This window comes from Lethenteron reissneri, chromosome 17 (assembly GCF_015708825.2).
Source record: "Lethenteron reissneri isolate LAM-NWPU_2019-01 chromosome 17, ASM1570882v1, whole genome shotgun sequence".
NCBI classification, from domain to species: Eukaryota; Metazoa; Chordata; class Hyperoartia; order Petromyzontiformes; family Petromyzontidae; genus Lethenteron; species Lethenteron reissneri.
Genome location: NC_083795.1, coordinates 9,443,595 through 9,463,725, shown reverse-complemented (window position 1 = coordinate 9,463,725; position 20,131 = coordinate 9,443,595). Strand labels below are relative to the sequence as shown.

General features: G+C 46.3%; 1 protein-coding gene across 1 annotated transcript; it reads right to left on the bottom strand.

The window, feature by feature from the left end:
• Positions 1 to 6,880: 6,880 nt before the first annotated feature.
• Positions 6,881 to 9,576, bottom strand: PRLHR (prolactin releasing hormone receptor). Its single transcript, XM_061552653.1, has 2 exons — positions 9,470 to 9,576; positions 6,881 to 9,076 (listed from the first exon to the last, which is right to left on the bottom strand). Exon 2 carries the CDS (start codon positions 8,925 to 8,927, stop codon positions 7,845 to 7,847), a length of 1,083 nt encoding a protein of 360 aa, XP_061408637.1. The 5' UTR covers positions 8,928 to 9,076; positions 9,470 to 9,576; the 3' UTR covers positions 6,881 to 7,844.
• Positions 9,577 to 20,131: the final 10,555 nt, after the last annotated feature.

Genomic DNA, 20,131 nt, shown 5'->3' with positions numbered 1-20,131 from the left:
AGTCCATTTGAGAGGGCAGTTGCAAAAAAAGCTATTCCGCAAAGCCCTTTCTAATTTTGCCATAATGTCGTGGGTACTAGATACAATATTCCACAAAGACATTTTTGGAAACAGTTTGCCAGAGTAAAGATTTTATTCCCTTTTTAAGCAAGATTTTAATTACTATGGAAGCAATGTTTCTTATAATTAAACCATCTTGTGAAACATTCCTTCTTGCCGAAAGTTATTAAAATATTTAAAGGACGTTAAATCTTTTTACATTCACAAAGCCTCTGGAAAAATGTTAATGTCAAGTTTAAAATAAAAAAAATATATACATTGCATTCTTGCAATTTTCTTCTGTAGTTGCAGTAATAAGTAGCTGAAGTTTGGACATTTCAAACAATACACCCACGAAAGTAAGGACATATCCCTTAAATTAAATGCAAAGTGCTACATCTGCCACGGAGCCAACTCTTTAAAATTAACATACGCATTAAAGTGAAGCATTGGCATTCTGCATTTTAAAAGTAGTTACTCACATCTTAGAACGGGCCGACGCATTCCCTAGGGTGATTCACCCAGAACGTGAATCCCCGAGCAAACTTTAACGTGCTCCACCCGAGTGGGTGGGTGCCAACGGGCGTAGCAGCATGGACACCGACCCAATTTGGGACAATCTTAAGTGTTACTCCCACCAGGTCACACACACTTTACTGGATATCTGTCAAAAGAAAAACGTTAAAGCCCATCAAAATCCTCCAGTACGAATACATATTCTGATTCTGAAAAATGTATATTCCGATTCTGAAGTAAGATGTGGGCAGCAGCTCAAACTGTGCCACACATCCAAGAAACACAATCCCAAAGCCCTATGCCTAAAGTGTACAAGTCAGAACCTCTCGGCTATGGCCCTATGCTAACCCAAAAGTCCACGGAGTCCCTGCATGGCTTTGCAGCCCATCTGCTACAAGGAGCTTCATCTGAAAGTCCAGCGCGGTTGCTGCAGAATCCCCCAACAAGCTTCAAGACTGGATATCACCAGAGCATCACCGGTCGCTGCATCGTCTGACCTTTTGGGCCTGCTGGAAATATGTCGGCTTTCTCTCTGCAGAATCTCCTGCCTTCGCACACTCTCCCATCCGTGGCTTCCTCGCCTTCTGTTCACTTCTAACCCTCCAGCCTGCAATCCCACCAGGCCTCCTGTAAGCATAGCTTCGTGACAGACACTCCTCAAACCATAAATAAACTATCATGGAATATTATGTAGTGAGCGTAAGGTTTTGATGTACGACCTTGAAGACTGTTTTTTTTTTGCCAAAGGACCTACTGTCGCCTGATGCTGCTGGTTTTATGTTGCGCTCCTCGACACTTCCACCCTTCCCTAGCCCAACACATTCCTGCGGAGGGAGCTGGTAGGAACGTTGGGTTGCTCGGTCAATGGCCAGGGTCAACGGCGGCGTGGTGTATTCCGCAAATATGGCCGACTGTGATGGCGGGCACAAGCCGGCGTGAGTAGGTTAAACTTTGAGTTTTATAAGGGCACCACGGGGTGACCAGCCCCTCCCCACCCAGCCCCACCCCTCCCACCCCCCACCCAGCCCCACCCTCCCCACCCAGCCCCACCCTCCCCACCCCTCCCCACCCTCCCCACCCCTCCCCACCCAGCCCCTCCCCTCCCCACCCAGCCCCTCCCCTCCCCACCCAGTCCCTCCCCTCCCCACCCAGTCCCTCCCCTCCCCACCCAGTCCCTCCCCTCCCCACCCAGCCCCTCCCCACCCAGCCCCTCCCCTCCCTCCCCACCCAGCCCCTCCCCACCCAGCCCCTCCCCTCCCCACCCAGCCCCTCCCCTCCCCACCCAGCCCCTCCCCACCCTCCCCACCCTACCCCTCCCCACCCTCCCCTCCCCACCCAGCCCCTCTCCACCCTCCCCTCCCCACCCAGCCCCTCCCCACCCCACCCTCCCCTCTCCACCCAGCCCCACCCCTCCCATTTTTGGATGCACGACGGACGGACGGACACAATAATCCCCTGTAGGCTGGTGGAACCAGGTGGTTCCTATCAGTACAATTTCTGTTTTCTCGCTTACCCTTTAAGCTATCGACCCCCCCCCCCTCTGCTGCCTTGGTATTGGCTCATCAGCCTCATTATTTGGGGTGGGTCACCTGTAGCCACCTGTGGGTTTCAATTACCCCCCACCTCGCTTAATCATCCCTTTTGTTTTCCTCAATTTAAAGGAGTCTGATTCAAACCAGCTGATGCCTTTGTTGAGCATTAAAAACTGGTCTACCAACCGGTCCAGCAAAAGACAACCTTCATTATTACAGAGCTTCCTCTCCCAAAAACACACACAAAGAAAATGTGCTGCGCTTGTATGTATGTGTATGTTGAACTTCTTTTCACACAGTACAGAGCCAACCATGCTAATCGGAGGTGCGGGGAAGGACAAAAAACTAACACAAAAAGCAGTTCTAAATAAATTCGTTTCCAATCTAGATTTAAAAGTGCATATCCCCAGTGGCTTCCTAATATCGGAAGAGCATTCCAGATGGCCGCAGAAGCGCATCTGAAAGCGCGCGATGCAGTAACCGTCTTTGTTCGATAGCTAGTTATCCAAAAGCCGCTGCAAGAATGAGTTTGCATTGATGTGATCAGCAAGGTATTGTGGTTCATTTGTGGCAAGCAATTTGTGTGTGATGAGTGCGACCTTAACGTATTCGTTCAGCAACTGGAAGCCAATGCACCTCAGCGAGCACCGGACGGACGTGGTCGGATCTTGCAGTTACCGTCACGACATATGCCAAAGAATGTTGTAAACACTGCAGCTTGCTAATGTTTTTGGCAAACGTCCCGTAGAGTAGTGAGTTGCAATAATCAAGCCTTGTCGATACAATGCTACACGCCACCGTATTGGCTATCTCGTGATTCAATAGTGGCCGAATGTGGTGATAAAACGACATTCTGGTGGAGTATGGTATCGAGGCTCGTTCGTCGAGTAGAAAACTGAATCCTGGAGTCTACGACCGCCACACCTGATCCCCCACAAATGTTTTCGCCTGAGCCCGAGTGCCAACCAGCAGAACTAAGCAACACTCGCGTGCAATCGTCGACGTTACCGAGGCTCTCCATATCTAACTTCTACTTCACTGCGTTTCATTAGCATATTGATGGAACTTGATATCTTGCGATGAGATGACATCGGCGAACAGAGAGACTATGTCTAAAATATTAAGGGCCCGAGGACGGACCCCTGTGGTACGCCAACTTGTTCACGGCTTCACGAACTGCGATCGACGGTGTAGGTGTAATGCGAGCAAGGAAAGAGGGGGCGGAGTCTGGGTCACGTGAGGAGAAGGAGGAGTCAGGGTCACGTGAGAGAGAGAATTTAGGGGGAGAACCGGAAGCGATCTGGGAGTTGAGAAGGAGTGGAAACAGGGGGAGGCCACGCTGGGCAATGGCGAGAGGGTGGCGCCATTTGCCACGTGGTGGGAGGCCACGGCACCGTCGGCCAGCGGTGTACGTGGGGCACAGCAGAGCAGGTGGGCTAGAGTTAGTGGAGTAGAGCTAGCGGAGGAGAGCTAGTGGAGTGTGGGAAGCTAGCCGGGCATGCAGAGTGTGCGGAGCGGAGCAGCGGTGTGGCTGCAAGGTGCACGGTGGAGGAGGTGCGGGTCTGAGCGAGGACGCCGCAGGGGCGAGAGAGACAAGAACCCGAATAAAGGACAACGGAGACCTACGCTGTCTGAAGAGTCCTTTATTACATAGGTATGACTCAATTCACTCGAGTGCCATACCCGATACACCGATGAGAATCTCATGGTCTGATCGAGGCCAACCAATGCTGCAGCACGCCGGTCATGCATGAACTTGTAGAGGTCATCCATGATCTTGTCGAGGTCAACAGTGATCTTTAGTAGAGCCGTTGCAGTATTGTGGAACTTCCAGTATGCGATTGTAACCGTTTAAATCACAACTGGGGACAACTTCTATTGTACCCGTGACAAGGAAAATATAGTTTTTCTATCAACAACAATCAAATATATGAAGGATAATGCAATATCCATCATGAAATGCTTTGTGCATTAGACCAATACATTTTTTTTCACATTAACAATTTAGTATTCTCATGGAGTTGTATTTTAACAGCGTTGTGAATACTATAATGACACGACTTGCAACTGAAATGATGTTGCTCATGCAATGCATTCTTTTCGTGAGACTAATGCAGTGTGAATTGCTCCTGAATGGTAAGAGATGTTTGTTATAGTCCTGTGTATAAAAACGGTTGTTGCCAAGAGCATAAAAAACACAAAAAATTTGTCATGTTCCAAATAATGAACAATAACAGTGACCAGAATAGTTGTCAATACAACAAGTGTTTGAGTTTTTTTTATTCATATGCATCCGGTTGTCGTCATGAAATTAGCTTTTTTACAATAAAAGTTGTATTTAAAATGATACTCAATTATATACTCATAGCTGCGTGTCAGCCCAGTGTGTGGCTTCATTACAATCTACACGGAGGCTTATTTCATGGCCATTTCTTTCAAGAAGAATGGCTATAAATAATACTAAACATATGGCACTATTTTTTAAGAAGAATGGCTATGAATAATGCTAAACATATGCCGCTATTTGGAAGCACTACCAGCACAAAGTGTGCTGATGGTGCAGATGTCTTTAATAACCAACATTAAACGACACAGGCTGAACACCTTTCTCTTCGACAACCTGAGACGTGACTCTGAAAGCACGTGGGACATTGTGTATGCATTACTGTGTACTGCCCTACGATGAAAGGATCGGAGAACGAAGGTTATGATCAATCTGAAACGTTAGTAAAAGCTTGTATTGTTACGCTAATAACTGTTTCGCTGTAGTGAATTCAACATATTTTATTTGAAGTGTAAATTTACATACTCTTTGGTTCTTTCGGTAAAGTCACGTAGGTATAAAATAAAATAAATCACGGGAAAGCTTCCCCACCTGATGATGGACGCTTGTTTTGCACCCGAAACGTCGTGATTTATTTTATCTTATACCTACAGTGAGGGAAAAAAGTATTTGATCCCCTGCTGATTTTGTACGTTAGCCCACTGACAAATAAATGATCAGTCTATAATTTTAATGGTAGGTTTATTTGAACAGTGAGAGACAAAATAACAACAACAAAATCCAGAAAAACGCATGTCAAAAATGTTATAAATTGATTTGCATTTTAATGAGGGAAATAAGTATTTGACCCCCTCTCAATCAGAAAGATTTTTGGCTCCCAGATGTCTTTTATACAGGTAACGAGCTGAGATTAGGAGCACACTCTTAAAGGGAGTGCTCCTGATATCAGCTTGTTGCCTGTATAAAAGACACCTGTTCACAGAAGAAATCAATCAATCAATCAGATTCCAAATTCTCCACCATGGCCAAGACCAAAGAGCTCTCCAAGGATGTCAGGGACAAGATTGTAGACCTACACAAGGCTGGAATGGGCTACAAGACCATCGCCAAGCAGCTTGGTGAGAAGGTGACAACAGTTGGTGCGATTATTCGCAAATGGAAGAAACACAAAAGAACTGTCAATCTCCCTCGGCCTGGGGCTCCATGCAAGATCTCACCTCGTGGAGTTGCAATGATCATGAGAACGGTGAGGAATCAGCCCAGAACTACACGGGAGGATCTTATCAATGATCTCAAGGAAGCTGGGACCATAGTCACCAAGAAAACAGTTGGTAACACACTACGCCGTGAAGGACTGAAATCCTGCAGTGCCCGCAAGAAAGCACATATACATGCCCGTCTGAAGTTTGCCAATGAACATCTGAATGATTCAGAGGACAACTGGGTGAAAGTGTTGTGGTCAGATGAGACCAAAATGGAGCTCTTTGGCATCAACTCAACTCGCCGTGTTTGGAGTAGGAGGACGAATGCTGCCTATGACCCCAAGAACACCATCCTCACCGTCAAACATGGAGGTGGAAACATTATACTTTGGGGGTGTTTTTCTGCTAAGTGGACAGGACAACTTCACCGCACCAAAGGGACGATGGACGGGGCCATGTACCGTCAAATCTTGGGTGAGAACCTCCTTCCCTCAGCCAGGGCATTGAAAATAGGTCGTGGATGGGTATTCCAGCATGACAATGACCCAAAACACACGGCCAAGGCAACAAAGGAGTGGCTCAAGAAGAAGCACATTAAGGTCCTGGAGTGGCCTAGCCAGTCTCCAGACCTTAATCCCATAGAAAATCAGTGGAGGGAGCTGAAGGTTCGAGTTGCCAAACGTCAGCCTCGAAACCTTAATGACTTGGAGAAGATCTGCAAAGAGGAGTGGGACAAAATCCCTCCTGAGATGTTTGCAAACCTGGTGGCCAACCACCAGAAACGTCTGACCTCTGTGATTGCCAACAAGGGTTTTGCCACCAAGTACTAAGTCATGTTTTGCAGAGGGGTCAAATACTTATTTCCCTCATTAAAATGCAAATCAATTTATAACATTTTTGACATGCGTTTTTCTGGATTTTGTTGTTGTTATTCTGTCTCTCACTGTTCAAATAAAGCTACCATTAAAATTATAGACTGATCATTTATTTGTCAGTGGGAAAACGTACAAAATCAGCAGGGGATCAAATACTTTTTTCCCTCACTGTACATGACTTTACCGAAAGAACCAAAGAGTATGAATTCCTGCAGTCACGAAAGATAAAAATCAATATTGTAAATTAATATGCTTTTGATTTATGAGTCAAGTACAATACAGATAGATTTAAACAAGCAGTGTTTTATTTAAAATGAAATGATAACAGATTTGAGACTTACATACTGTAAAGGTGCGTATATTTTAATTTGCCATGCAATACAGTTGCACAATGCCGTGTAGTTATGACACATTGGTTGCAATGCACAAGTTTTTTTCAAATGCAAAATATGATATGCAAAACATAATTTTACATCACCTCATTCAACTGGTTGTATTATAAGCACACCAAACACTAATTGCACACAATATCAAGAAAATGCTTAGAGGCATTTGCAGTAATTGTGCAAAATTACGAATTATAATCAGGGCTTCATTTCAGCAGAAACAGTCTGCAGTGGTGCTCCATTATTTATTTGCACGCCATAAATATCTCACAATATTATGTTCTGATTTGTACAAACTTGTTAATCAGATTACTGTATAGGCATAAAAGGTACAATAACCTAGAAATATTATTGGTGGGCATACCTTGCATTTGAGTGCCGATAATAATCCATACCCCAAGTCAGACTATCAGTGTTCTAGAAAATAGTGTGAAATTAAGCCCTCCTTATATTACTCTTAAATTAAGCTACAACAAACACAACGACTGGACTTGAAAATGTACGTTACATCGTCGCATGTTACTTAAGCATAAACACTCCAATGTAGCAAGCGGTGAGGAATTTTAAATCATCGTGCCGACCGGAGTTTTGATAACCCGGGGGTTATGTTGCCTTACTGCTGTTGCTCAGTACGATAGCGAATGCGTTTAACCTTTAGAGAGCGTACTGGAACTCAAACGACCGAGCCAAATAAAAGCATGTTTGCGATTCGGACTTTGGTTGGTTCGTTAAAATTCAACTCGGGGATAAAATAAAAGCGAGAATAACTGTTACACAAAAATCTACGACTTGGGGTAATTTTATATGCTAGTGCTGAGATTAAGACATGGTTTAGGTAACTTCTTTACCAAGTAAAAATTTAAATTTGTATAAAATTTACAGCCGTTATTTGACAATACTTCACCACATATAATACTTAATTAGTCGTTTCGGTGTCACGTATTTATTTGTTTCACTTCCAGCGCATTCTCTCTTTCTCTCCCTCTTTCTCTCCCTTCCTCTCACTTCCTTCACAACACCATACTGGCGATGCCGGTGTTGTTACTGGGAGCCACCCTCCGTTTCACCGTGAACATCTTCTTGAGCTCGCTTCGAAATCTGTCGTGCAGCCACGCGTAGATGAACGGGTTGTAGCAGGCCGAGCTCATGGCGAACCAGTGGCACAGCAGCTGCACCAGATTGAAGTAGTACTTGTCGATCAGGCGGATGTCCACGTCGCGCAGAAAGTTGAATATGTGCAGCGGCAGCCAGCAGACGCTGAACGCAGTGACCACGAGAACCAGGAGTCGAAAGGTCTTGCGACGCCGGGCGCGATCCATTTCCGCCTGGTTCTGGGTCACCGTGCCTGGCACCACGCGGTTCTTCAGCTTCACCGAGATCTTGAAATAGGATAGTGAGATGACGAGCAACGGCAGTCCGTAGGTGAGCACTAGGGTGCTGTAAGCGTACGCAAGGCGCTCCCTCTCCGCGCCGATCCAGAACTCCTCGCAGATGGTCATGTGCTGCTCCGGGAACTCGCAATAGTAGGTGTGAGCCAACGCCGGGGCGGCGAGCGCGCACGCGGTCACCCAGATCGCGGCCAGCAGGTAGCCGCACGTGGGGATGGTGATGCGGCGGCGCAGCGGGTACACGGTGACGATGTACCGGTCCACAGCGATGACCGTGAGCGTGAATACCGACACGTACACGGACACGGGCTGCATGAGAAACACGAAGTAGCACATGAAGCTGCCGAACACCCACCCGCGCGCGTCGAACACGTACGCCAGAGTGAGCGGCACGCACATGGCGCACATGAGGAGATCGGAGAAAGCCAGGTTTCCGATGAGCAGGTTTGTCACGTTGTGCATCTTCTTGACGCGGCAGATCACGTAGACGAGCAGGAAGTTTCCTACGACGCCCACGACCACCACCGCTGTGTAGAAGAGCACAACGAATGGTTTCAAGGTGCGGATGAGCTGCACGCCCTTGAAGGGGGTCGACGCATTCGTGGTGGCCGAGGAGGCGGTGGTGGCCGCGTGGTCGAGCATCATCGCGTGAAGCGACACGTTCCTGTCACCCCACTCGTCCATGGTGAACGTGCTGAGCTCCATCGCGTGCGACGAACGCGCGGCGCCCGTTCAGCACCGGGGACAGCTACTTTATTAAATTAGCCGCGCGCGTTCCCGTTTAGAATCTAGTGCCTAATCGAGGCTTCCCCAGAGGTCCAGTTAAATTGATGTGTTTGCTTGAAGGGCAGAGCCTGGGAAAGTGACATTTAAATAACACGTGAATACATTGTCTAAGCTGATTCGGCTTGTGCAGCAACAAAAACGCTGGCTGCTCTATAAAAAACATATTTTAACATTGAGCTTTTGTGTTCGAATGAGTCAGCTTCGTTCTTTCACCGGTAACGGCCATTAACGCTGCTCTCAGAATGCATAACTTTCACACGGACGCAGCGAACGGTGTGATCGCAGCGAACGGTGTGATTAATTTACACGTGCAAACTTCACAAGCAGAAATGAATGATCACATTCCTATATGCGCGTGCACTTGTTTTTTGTTGTTGCAAAACACGCACCCGGGTACAGCAGTTTGCATCGAATATGCATGCACGCTGGAGACGTGTCGGTAGGATGTATTACGCACTTACGTTTTTTGCAGAGTGAATGGTCCCTTCCAAGCAGCTTAAAGAGGCGTCTGAATAGTGGCTGGCAAGCCCACCCTCTGACGCCTGCTGACATTCAGTCTCCGGTTTTGTATGCCTTCAGGTCGACATATTCCGACACGAGACCATACACCCACCCACTTCCTCCCGTCCCCAGCGATTTACGCTCCCCCCCCCCCCATGTTTAACGCATATAGTTGACAAGCGCAAACGGGGTAAATTGGAATGTAAATGGCATACCGAAGGTGCCTTTGTTGGCGTATTTTATGATAATGTGTAACGTGCAACACAAACGCTTTTATATGAACGGTTTATTCTGTATTTTGAATATATGTAGCATTTAGCAGAGTATTGTGCAATACGGTATTCACAGTATAGATATTTATTAATCACAAATGTGAATAAGTGACATTTTCACGGACATATCTCAAAATTAACCCCCCCCCCCCCATTTGTATTACAACTGTACTATCAGTGTCATGTCAGTCATGAGACAAATACTTCTTCCATATAGGTAACTGGCAGCTAGCAGTGCATCACTATGTGTCTGTTAACAACCCCAGATGATAAGGTCACAATTGCTTTATACTGTCACTTCAATCGACTTATCTTCACAATATGGGCGCACATTCTTTGTGCACTGCAATCCATTGAAACCGATTTTCTATTTTATTTTTGGAGCTGGAATAAACTCAATTCATCCATAAACCAAAATTAATGATGTTTGTTGGCGCGCAGTTATTGGTAAGCGGTCCTGAGGTCATAAACTGCACTTGAGAATCCGGTTTCACTGCCTGTATTCCCAATCCAGGATGTCGGCTGTGCCGGCCCATTGCTCTGACAGAGCATTCCCCTCCAGAGTCACCAAACGTGCATTTTTCAATAACATCGGCTTTCCTCAGTTGCTTCAGCATCCACCACACCATCCTCCATCTCCAATTTGCTCACACTTATATGTGAAAATCACTGTCTGATCCTTTCTGAATTGAGAGTATATATTACCATCCCTGAATAGAGGCACGATATACGTAGCCTAAGGTACAGTGTTATTAAAATAATATTTAATTGGACGATATATAGTTCTCATAAATACGACAGCTATTCCTAAAAATGTATTCAATTTGTGAAATAACAATCGAAAATAACCACAAATTCATCGGAATTATAATAATGACACAAGAATATGCACAAAAGATAATTAGCCTCAACCCTCCGAGGACAGTTTTGTGGAAATTTCACTAAAGGAGAATATTTTGCACATTTTCAGGTCCATTTGCATTTGCACATGTAAGCAGAATTAATTTCCCTATTATCCTTAATTATAAAATATAAATGGAAAATTATGACAATAGGCACTTAGGCACACTTCCATACGTATTATAATGTTATTAACGAGGAACTATTACAAAAAGCCAAGGGCATCACAATTGATGAAAAATATATACATTTTTAAGGAGGACATGAAAGATTAAAATGTATTCACAATCAGTTAAGAGATTCAACGAAACAAAGAGTATTTAATCTAAATTGATATGGAAATGCATATTGTTACATTCATATAACAGTACTGAACTTGTAAAATTATGTTGTCTTTTGAAATATTGTATCTTTTTGGCAAACGTGAATTGTTTTATTGAATCGCTAAACTATTCCAGAAAATGAATTATTTTAAAAATAGTTTTCTTGACAAAAGTCTGCATAATCCAAAAGAAACCTCCTTAAAATACTGAAAACTGATATTGCTAAGTTTGAGAATGCTTTGATATTGGAAGATATTTTTGAATTGTTTGATGCCATGGTATTGTATAGTCTCATCATCATCTATCACTTCTGGATGATGGCTTACACACGCCGTGATCATCCCTTGCGGTCTTGCGATGCAACAATCCGTTTTGTATGTGCGGATCGCTGATCGCATCACGCCACATCGGAGGTGGTCATCCTCTTGGCAACATTCTCTTCTTTGGTTTTCCATTTTGTTACGAGCCTTGCCCGTTGGCCATCATCCCTTTGAATGAGATATATCGTCTATCCGAGACTACTTTTTCAATGATTGATATGGTAGCCCTGATTTCTATGTTTCATTTCTAGTGCTGTGCTCCTCTTTTTGTTAACGTAACCCTGAGCTTGTACCGTGGATGTTTATTTTCCACCCATTGTTACTGGCAGTGTGTAATTAATTAAAACATCCACATCGTTATCATGTTCATCTTTCTTGTTGTCCTGTTTATATCAACAGTTTAAACCTGATCTTCCTTTAGAAATTGCCTAGCTATGCATATTCTATAGGTTTTAAAAACGTTCTCTCACAATATTATTTAGCAGCTTATGTTGTATATGCCCTTTTTTATTTAGCTTATGTTTATCTTGAGTGATTCTTGGTGTCCTTATTTGTTAAGTTTCAAAATTATATCTTGTAAGTTTAAATTAGTGTTTATGAATCATCAGATAATGTGAAATGGTTACACAACATGCTGTTTATCTATCCAATATCATTTCCGTTAAATGTGTTCTAATGTTGCTGAGATAAACCCTGGTGAAAATGTATGTTGTCTGTCACCTCTTTTATTGTATTTTTCTGCATTTTTAATGAAATCTCATGCAGTGGTATTGGTATGTGAGACCTTGAATGAATGCATCTGTACCCACTGAAAAAAATACCTCTTTGAAAGACTTGTTTCTTCACGTCTAGTGTTGTATTAGAAACAATGGTGATTTAAAGCTTTCGTGACTGCAGGGATTCATATTCTTGGTTCTTTCGGTAAAGTCACGTAGAAGGGAAACAATAAAATAAAATTTAAAACAATACAATTCTCACAATGTTTTGACTGTAACACAAGCAATCATCATCAGGTGTGAAAAACACAGCAAGAACATTTGAAATTTTCTTGCTGTGTTTTTTCTTTCTGTGTTTTTTTTTTATTGTTTCCCTTCTACGTGACTTTACCGAAAGAACCAAAAATACAGAAACAATGGTGCCGCGGTGGTGAGATGTTTTTGGAGTATGCATGTTTTCCCGATCGTCGTGTGGATTTTTTTCCGGTTTCTCTGATTTTTCCATGCACATTTAGATCATTTGGTTGCAATACATTTCCGCAAAATAATCCACTTCGTTGAGCTATCATTTGTGGCCAGTCGCTTCTGAAAAAGAGCTAATAGCTCAGTGGGCTTTCCCTGGTAGAATATAAATATGGGAATGAATGGACATATATACACTTTAGTGTTGCAGACAAATGTATATACACAAAGGGTGGGAAGATCTTTTACCAGTAGGGTAGCTGGGCTTTTATTGCAGGTTGACCTGTCTAAGGACAAAATGGAGGTAAGATAATCTACGCTGCAACTAAAGTCTTATAACGTAAGAGCAAAGAATATGTCTGTTAAATACTCAATACAGTTTTTCTTTGTTTTTTTCAGACGTAGAGAAGTGCTTTGTAAGCAGAGGTGCATGTATGTTATGAAAAACACACGGGATATAATGGGAGGTCTAAGTTTCAGGGTAGTTATTAAATGATAGCATTCCATTTTTATTTGTGTTCTAGATAAATGCTATTTTAGCCTGGAGTTCAGTAGTAGTTGAGTGTGGGCAATCCTAGAGCACATGTTGTTTTAAAGAAGTGGGTTTGTAAAGCTTAACGTTTTGGATAGAGTTCAACATACATACATACATGGAGTTGTGTTGCACAGTTGTGTTCCACAGACATCTTTAAATTAGTTAAGTATGTATACCTAGGGGGCAGTTATTGAAGGTGGACTGGGATCAAAGTTACGTAATAAAATAGGCAAACGAGAGCTTTTTAACAATGCAAAACAACATAACAATGGATCTGAAGAAGAAAGCGTTTGAATCAGTGAATATTCTCTGTTGTGACATATGGATCAGGAAGGTTGACAATGCTGTTCTGAAGGACCACAGTCGCACACTGGAGAGTTTTACATTTTCCAATTATGCATCAGGTATCCGCATCTGCCATGATTTGTGCGGATGCGGTTTAGTGTGGACCATGAGCTTCGTGGAAGGTCAAACCCAGGATCTTCTGCATTGGGTCTTTGACAAGTTGTTTGTTTAAGAGTTCTTTTGAACTCGTCAGTCAGCTAATGTGGTGTCAACAGCTCATCCTGCTTCTTTGGTGATGTCTGCGGTTTTCTTGTCTGGTCTAAAACCTTTCACTTTGTAATAAAGGCTTTTGGGTTAGATCGCGTAAGTATAAATGTGTCGCAACCCTCCACCACCCGACAGGGCCAATCAGTAAAACATGTGTCACGTTATATTCACTTAAGGGGAGAGACATTGTTGAAAATCATCTGATGAAATCTTTCACGTCTGGCACATTCTCATTTTCAACGGTTTTACTTAACTTGATTCCTCTGTTTGTCGTGGTCAAATCTTATAATCAAAATTTCGTCCACTTCCTGTTGTCCAATCATATCCACTTTTTGCACACGTACTCAGATCCGGTGACAATGCATGCATGTGTAATGCGAGCGTAAATGGGGTTGCTGCTGGGCTTTGGCCCAATCATACGGCCCGGGGTATTGGAGGCGGAGCCCGGTATGTGGGGCATGTGGGAGGGGCCGCCGTTCACCTCGGCTCCAATGGGAAGCGAGGTGAATGGAGGTGGAGCCAGCAGGGCAGTATGGGAAGGCCGGATCGGACGATCCGGAAGGGGAGGAGTCAGGGTCACGTGGGAAAGAGGATATAGAGGGGAGCCCTGAAGAGATCGGGGTCAGTTGATGGAGTGAAGAAGCGGGACCACGTTGGGTGGCCGCTGCGCCATCAGCCACGTGGCTGATGGGGCTTCGGCACACCGTCGGCCAGCGGTGTGCGGAACGGGGAGGAGCGGAGCGACTGACGGGAGAGGAGCTGACGGGAGAGCGCCGGCGCATGTCCTCCAGCGACCACGTGGCAGGCCGCCGCCATCTTGAACATCGCGGCGGAGAGGCGGCCGTGCGCTGCCATCTCGGAGGCGCCGCGTAGTGGGCATCCTGCTGCTGAGCAGCTGTTTTGCGGGAAGGAGCCGCAAGGAGAGGACGCCGATGCTGCTGCTGCCGGGGCGGGAGCACCCCCGTCCTGGCTCGTGTGCGAGACACCGGAGCAGTCGCGGGAGGACACCGCACTCACCGACCGAGTTTTTCGAGGCGTCTCAAGTCACCACCCTGCCGTCCTCTGCTCGCTGCAGCCCCGGGCGAGTCGTGACGATATGCACCCGGCCCTAACACACACCTCACCCATCTTGCTTGTGCCGGGGTGCGATTGTTGTTATGTTTCGAGCGTGCGGAGCGCGGGTCGGGCTGTGTGTGTGTGTGAGGATGGACGCACTGTTTGCTTGTGTTTGCTCTTTGTCAAATAGTGGTTATGCGTTGCGGCATGGGGATGTTATCTTGATGGCAAAGTTATTTATTAATTCGGTTGCATCGAGTGTCCCACGCTGTTACCATCCCGTGGGTTGCCGTGTGCGACGTGGTTATTTAGATTTTTTTTTTTGCTGCACGGTACGACAGGGTTAACGGTGTGTTGTCTGCCTGCAGCTCTGCTTGCGATTGTGCATAATGTACGCCCTGTGTGGAACTTTGCTGCTTGTAATCGCGATATGCTGACTGCACGTACTGTATAGACTGTCTTTCTGTACGGATACGGTGTGCGGTGCATTGTTTTGACCATTAGTTTGGGGTTGTTTTTAGTTGTGCGTACCTGTTCGGAAATTGGTCAATTCGTGGGGGACCCTAATTTTTGGTTATATGGGTGTTCGTGCACACGAGATTGCATGTGTGTTCATAGGAAATTGCGAGTGAGGGATTGAGGGCGTTGTTGGTGGCTCTGCTGTCAAGGGTGATGAGGCCGTAAATTGCCGCCAAGTGGCGTCGCTCTTTCCATTGATTGCGTGCGGCGAGGGGTTGCATTGCGAGTTGGTGTGTATAAGCAATGTATCTTGGTCAACTATGGGTTAAAAATTCCCCCGATATGACTGCTGTGCGCAGCGAGCTGCGGCTATGCGTCGTATCGTTGGGGGTTGTTAAAACGTGACAGGGGGTGTGTGTTGTGACCCCCAACAAGGGGTAGCCGGGGTGCACGCACGGGAAAAACTGCCGAAGTGGTCGCACATTGGGCCACCATTTTGGCTAGGGCGGGAAATCGCGGGGATGCGCTCGGCGCATGGGGCCGCAATTTTGAGTGCGCGGGGAAAACCTCGGTGGGGCGCTTCACGCGTGCCGCCGCCATTTTAAGTATACACGTCGAGCCGCGGGGATGCGGTTATGGACATCATCCCTTGACTCTCGTGTTGCGCTCTAACTTGTGTGTGTGTATTGCGTGTTGTGCGCAATGCTGGCGGGTTGGCGCCCATCGGGGTAACAGGAGCATAGTGGCCCGTGTCTGACTAAGGGGGGGCGTGTCATTGCACCAGCATTTTGGGACTGAGATGCTGGCTGGGTTCTATTCTGGGGCAAATATTTCACCAGTATACGCCTGCCATTGTTGAATGGGTGATGCACAAGTTGTGGTCACATCGGCCTATGGCCGATGGCTGACCTGACAGCCCGGAGGCGAGACACTCCGTGGTATGTCTCAAACTAATGGGCCGTGTGCTCATATGGCTCGGGGAGTCGGGGTTCCGTCGTGCGGTGGCAGACTGTTAACCTGGTGGGCCGGGGGCTCACGGAATTCAGGAGTAGAGGTTCCATTACGTTGCAGCGAACGGGGAGACCTGGCTAGCATGGGGTGAGGATTCCCCTTGTGGGTCCTCCAGCGGGAAGGGCCGCGGACTTGTTCCGCTCTGGGTTATGATGTCATTGAATGTATAATAATGGTCATTGAAGCGACTTCTGGAATCCGGTTTTTATTCGTCTTTCATTACAGCACTCCTTCACGCTACTGACAGACAGCGTGAGAGGGATACAAGAGAGAGACGTGCGCAGCCACGTGGCAGCCTGGACCCTCGCTCTCGCGTGGCCTCTCCCCTTTGTTCGTTCCAGTTCTGACCACGTGTTGTTCGTCTCCACCCCTATTTAATACCCGGGTCACGTGGTACATTTCCACCAATCCTGGTTAACCTCTATGGAATCTTCCAGACTCCACCGTAGGCTCCCGGGACCACGCCCCTGACTCGTCTCCCCATTGGCTGTGGCTAAAGCCAGCAGAACCAATCCTCTACAAACAGCTGTCACCTTTCCATTACGTCAGGGCCACGCCCCTAGGCTTCCCCCCATTGGCTATGGACTAGGACCGGCAGAGCCAATCATCGTGACGAGTTGTAATCCGTCAACGACCTGGATATAACCTCACATTACAAATGTATAAGGGAACTAGTCCTGCAGATCCTATTCGGGGATATGGATATTGTGGGGGTTCAAGTGATTGGAATATGGCCTAGGTTAGCGGAATGCGACGGGTCCGGGGTGATTGCTAGGACGGCAGTGAGGACACATGCTGGACAGCGGGTTCAGCCTATTGGTGATAGTAAGCCTAAGTTGTTCAGAATGCGTGTTGGGGAGTGCGACTCCATATCGTCAAGATATTGGCTAGGGAACATTGCCTCGTGGGGGGTCGATGGGGTCTGGCCTTGCCAAGGGATGAACCTTCCCTTGTCTGTAAAACATCAGACTATAAAATGCTGAGGTGTGTCCATTGGTGATGGGATAGTACGGGATGGAGCATGGCTGAGTTGTTGCGATGTGCCATTGTCTCGTCCCCGAAATTGCACTGGCCGAGTGGATGGCCAGTGGACGTTGCTGTGGTTGGACGACCACGGTGCGGGCGAAGGCAAGTTAAATGTTGCCGCTGGGGCTCTCTCCACGCGAGGGTGTGCGGCCGGGGGCTGTGTTGAGAGTGACAGTGGGTAGATGCTGTGTACGTGAGATGTCTGTTCTAGTCCTCAAGGGAGGACTGCTGATGGGCAAGAGCAGGAAAATTTTTGTTGTCACGTGTAAATAATATTTTTTTAGTTAAAATGTAGATACTGGGGTATCCATCGCGTCGATTTTTGGGTATTTATTGGGTTTCTCCTTACGCGGGGCGGATTTCGATCATCTCCACTACCCTGGGGCCGGGTGGCTGTTGTGTACGACATGCGGATGTGCGTTTCGTCGTGCTGTGCCTCAGGGGGTTGGGTTCTCCTTCTCGTCACAGATCTTCGGCGCCTGCCACACTGGGTGTCACCGGTTGTGCTAACCGGATGTGGACTTGAAGGGGGAATGGAGCGCCTGTTCGTCACTCCTGCTCTACCAGTTGTTCTCTGAAGTTGGACTTGAGCCAGGCGGATGGACCAGCAACACGGACACGCTCTAAGACACCACATTCCTGATTATGCGCGTCTGCCGTTCTTGCGTGTCAGTTACCGTTGTTGTGCATTGCATTCCATTCCTTAATTCTTCTTGCTTGTTGCACGGAGGATGGGCCGGTGTTCCGTACCGGATCCAGATCCCTTCCCTTTCGTTAATTGTGTTAGTCGTTGTACTCTCCATGGTGTCTGGGGTGATTCCTGATTGTGATGCCGTCATTCGCCTTTGTTTATCCTATTGCAGCCGGGACGGCTGGATTTTTCATCAGGGGGGGGGGGGTCATGTAATGCGAGCGTAAATGGGGTTGCTGCTGGGCTCTGGTCCAATCACACGGGCCGGGGTATTGGGGGCGGAGCCCGGTATGGGGGACGTGTGGGAGGAGCCGCCGTTCACCTCGGCTCCAATGGGAAGCGAGGTGAATGGAGGTGGAGCCAGCAGGGCAGTATGGGAAGGCCGGATCGGACGATCCGGAAGGGGAGGAGTCAGGGTCACGTGGGAGAGAGGATATAGAGGGGAGCCCGGAAGAGATCGGGTTCAGTTGATGGAGTGAAGAAGCGGGACGTTGGGTGGCCGCCACACCATCAGCCACGTTGCTGATGGGTTTTTGGCACACCGTCGGCCAGCCGTGTGCGGAGCGGGGAGGAGTGGAGCGACTGACGGGAGAGGAGCTGATGGGAGAGCACGTGCGGGGCACGCGCGAGGAGGAGCTAACAGAGGAGCGTGCGCGGCACGTGAGAGGAGCGTGCGCGGCACGCGAGAGGAGCATGCGGGGCATGCGAGAGGAGACACTGGTCCCTTGTCAGGACCAGCGGGGTGTGAGGACGAGTGGAAGAGCTGAGGAGGAAGTGCGTGCGGGGGCGCGCGCGAGACGATGCTGGTCCGCGGAGGAGACCAGCGGGGTGCGGAGAAAGAACTTGAATAAAAGACCAACGGAGACCAGCAGTGCCTAACGGAGTCTTTTATTACACATGAATAAAAATCGGCATTTTCGCTACTTTAAAGCAATTAACATTTTGTATGGATGCCTTATTTATTTATATATTTGTGTCGGTCAAATACGCCTCGGTCCCTAAACTGTGGAATCGGCTCGCACAAAACGCAAGCGCCGCGTGTCTCAGGCGACATTGACGTACTTCTCGACCGTCAGTTAAACGAAGTTGTTAATAAAACCGTTGTTTAAAAAAAAACATTTTTTAACGGAGTTTATTATTATTTACAGGGATCTTTGTAAAATGTCTCGATTATACATTGTGGTTCCAGCATGCTTTGATTTTTATCAAAAATACACTTCCTTTTTGCTGCCTCTGATCAAATTGTTTATTGTTACATTTTTAAATACTTTGGTGTTGTCTGATTTATGTTCTCATAATTTTTTGGTAATAAATGTACGGAGTTTTCTGTATTACACATTTGGTTTGGAAATGTAATTCGTTATCACTTGCTTGTTTGTCCGTCCTAGGACGGAAGTTGTGATATTTACGAAAAAATTGAGCAGAGTAATTGTATCTTGTGTAAATTTAATGGCAGTGAATCTGGCACAAACGAAGTAATAAAACACATCACTGCAGTTCACTCTAGCACTATATTAATGGCAGTGATTCTTGCACAAAACTGTCATAAAACACCTCACTTCATGTCACTGCAGCACTGTATATAACTGACCTTCAATTTGTTGAAATTCACTGCTTTGATACTTTATTCTTTTTTGCTTTTGGTCGCTGGGGTTGAAATAAATTGGAATTCGATACAATATCTGAAAAATCACCAATACGTGTCTATTTTACCTTAAAGTAGAAGCATAAATTAGACTTACCTTTTGTCTCAAGTGCTGAAGAAAGAAAGAAATAAAGACACCAAATACACTTTGTTGCGTATAATTATTTATTAGATTCAATTTCAATAAAAAAAAACATCAAACTTAAAGCGAATTTGCGGGAAAAAATATATTCCCGCTCGACTTTCTTCTGCGTGAGTGTAAAAATCCACCCGCTCATGAATATTAATGATGGGGGGTGCGGCATGTGGAGTGACGTCACGCGCATTATACACAGACATTCTTGGCTCATTATAGTAGTAATAACTCCCCTTGATATGTTTGGTTTTTAATCTGATTGTCTTTTAAATCACCTCCAACTTCGAGTGCAAGGGCATTGAAATGATTGTTGTTTCACGATTGTGCTACCATTGTGTTCATAACTTTGCTTCTCTAGAAATACAAATACAGTATGTTGCTTGGTTCCAGTACAACATTTTCACCTTATGAACTATTCATTCAACGGTCTTGTTTTGGCCAAAAAATTGCTTTGTGCTCTCTTTGTAAATGTCGGCATAAACTAACACTGATCACCTGCTGTGTTAAATTTGCTGAGA

What these genes read in the sequence shown, in the direction of transcription:
- PRLHR (XM_061552653.1), bottom strand. Translation starts at nt 8,927, where the DNA reads ATGGAGCTCAGCACGTTCACCATGGACGAGTGGGGTGACAGGAACGTG.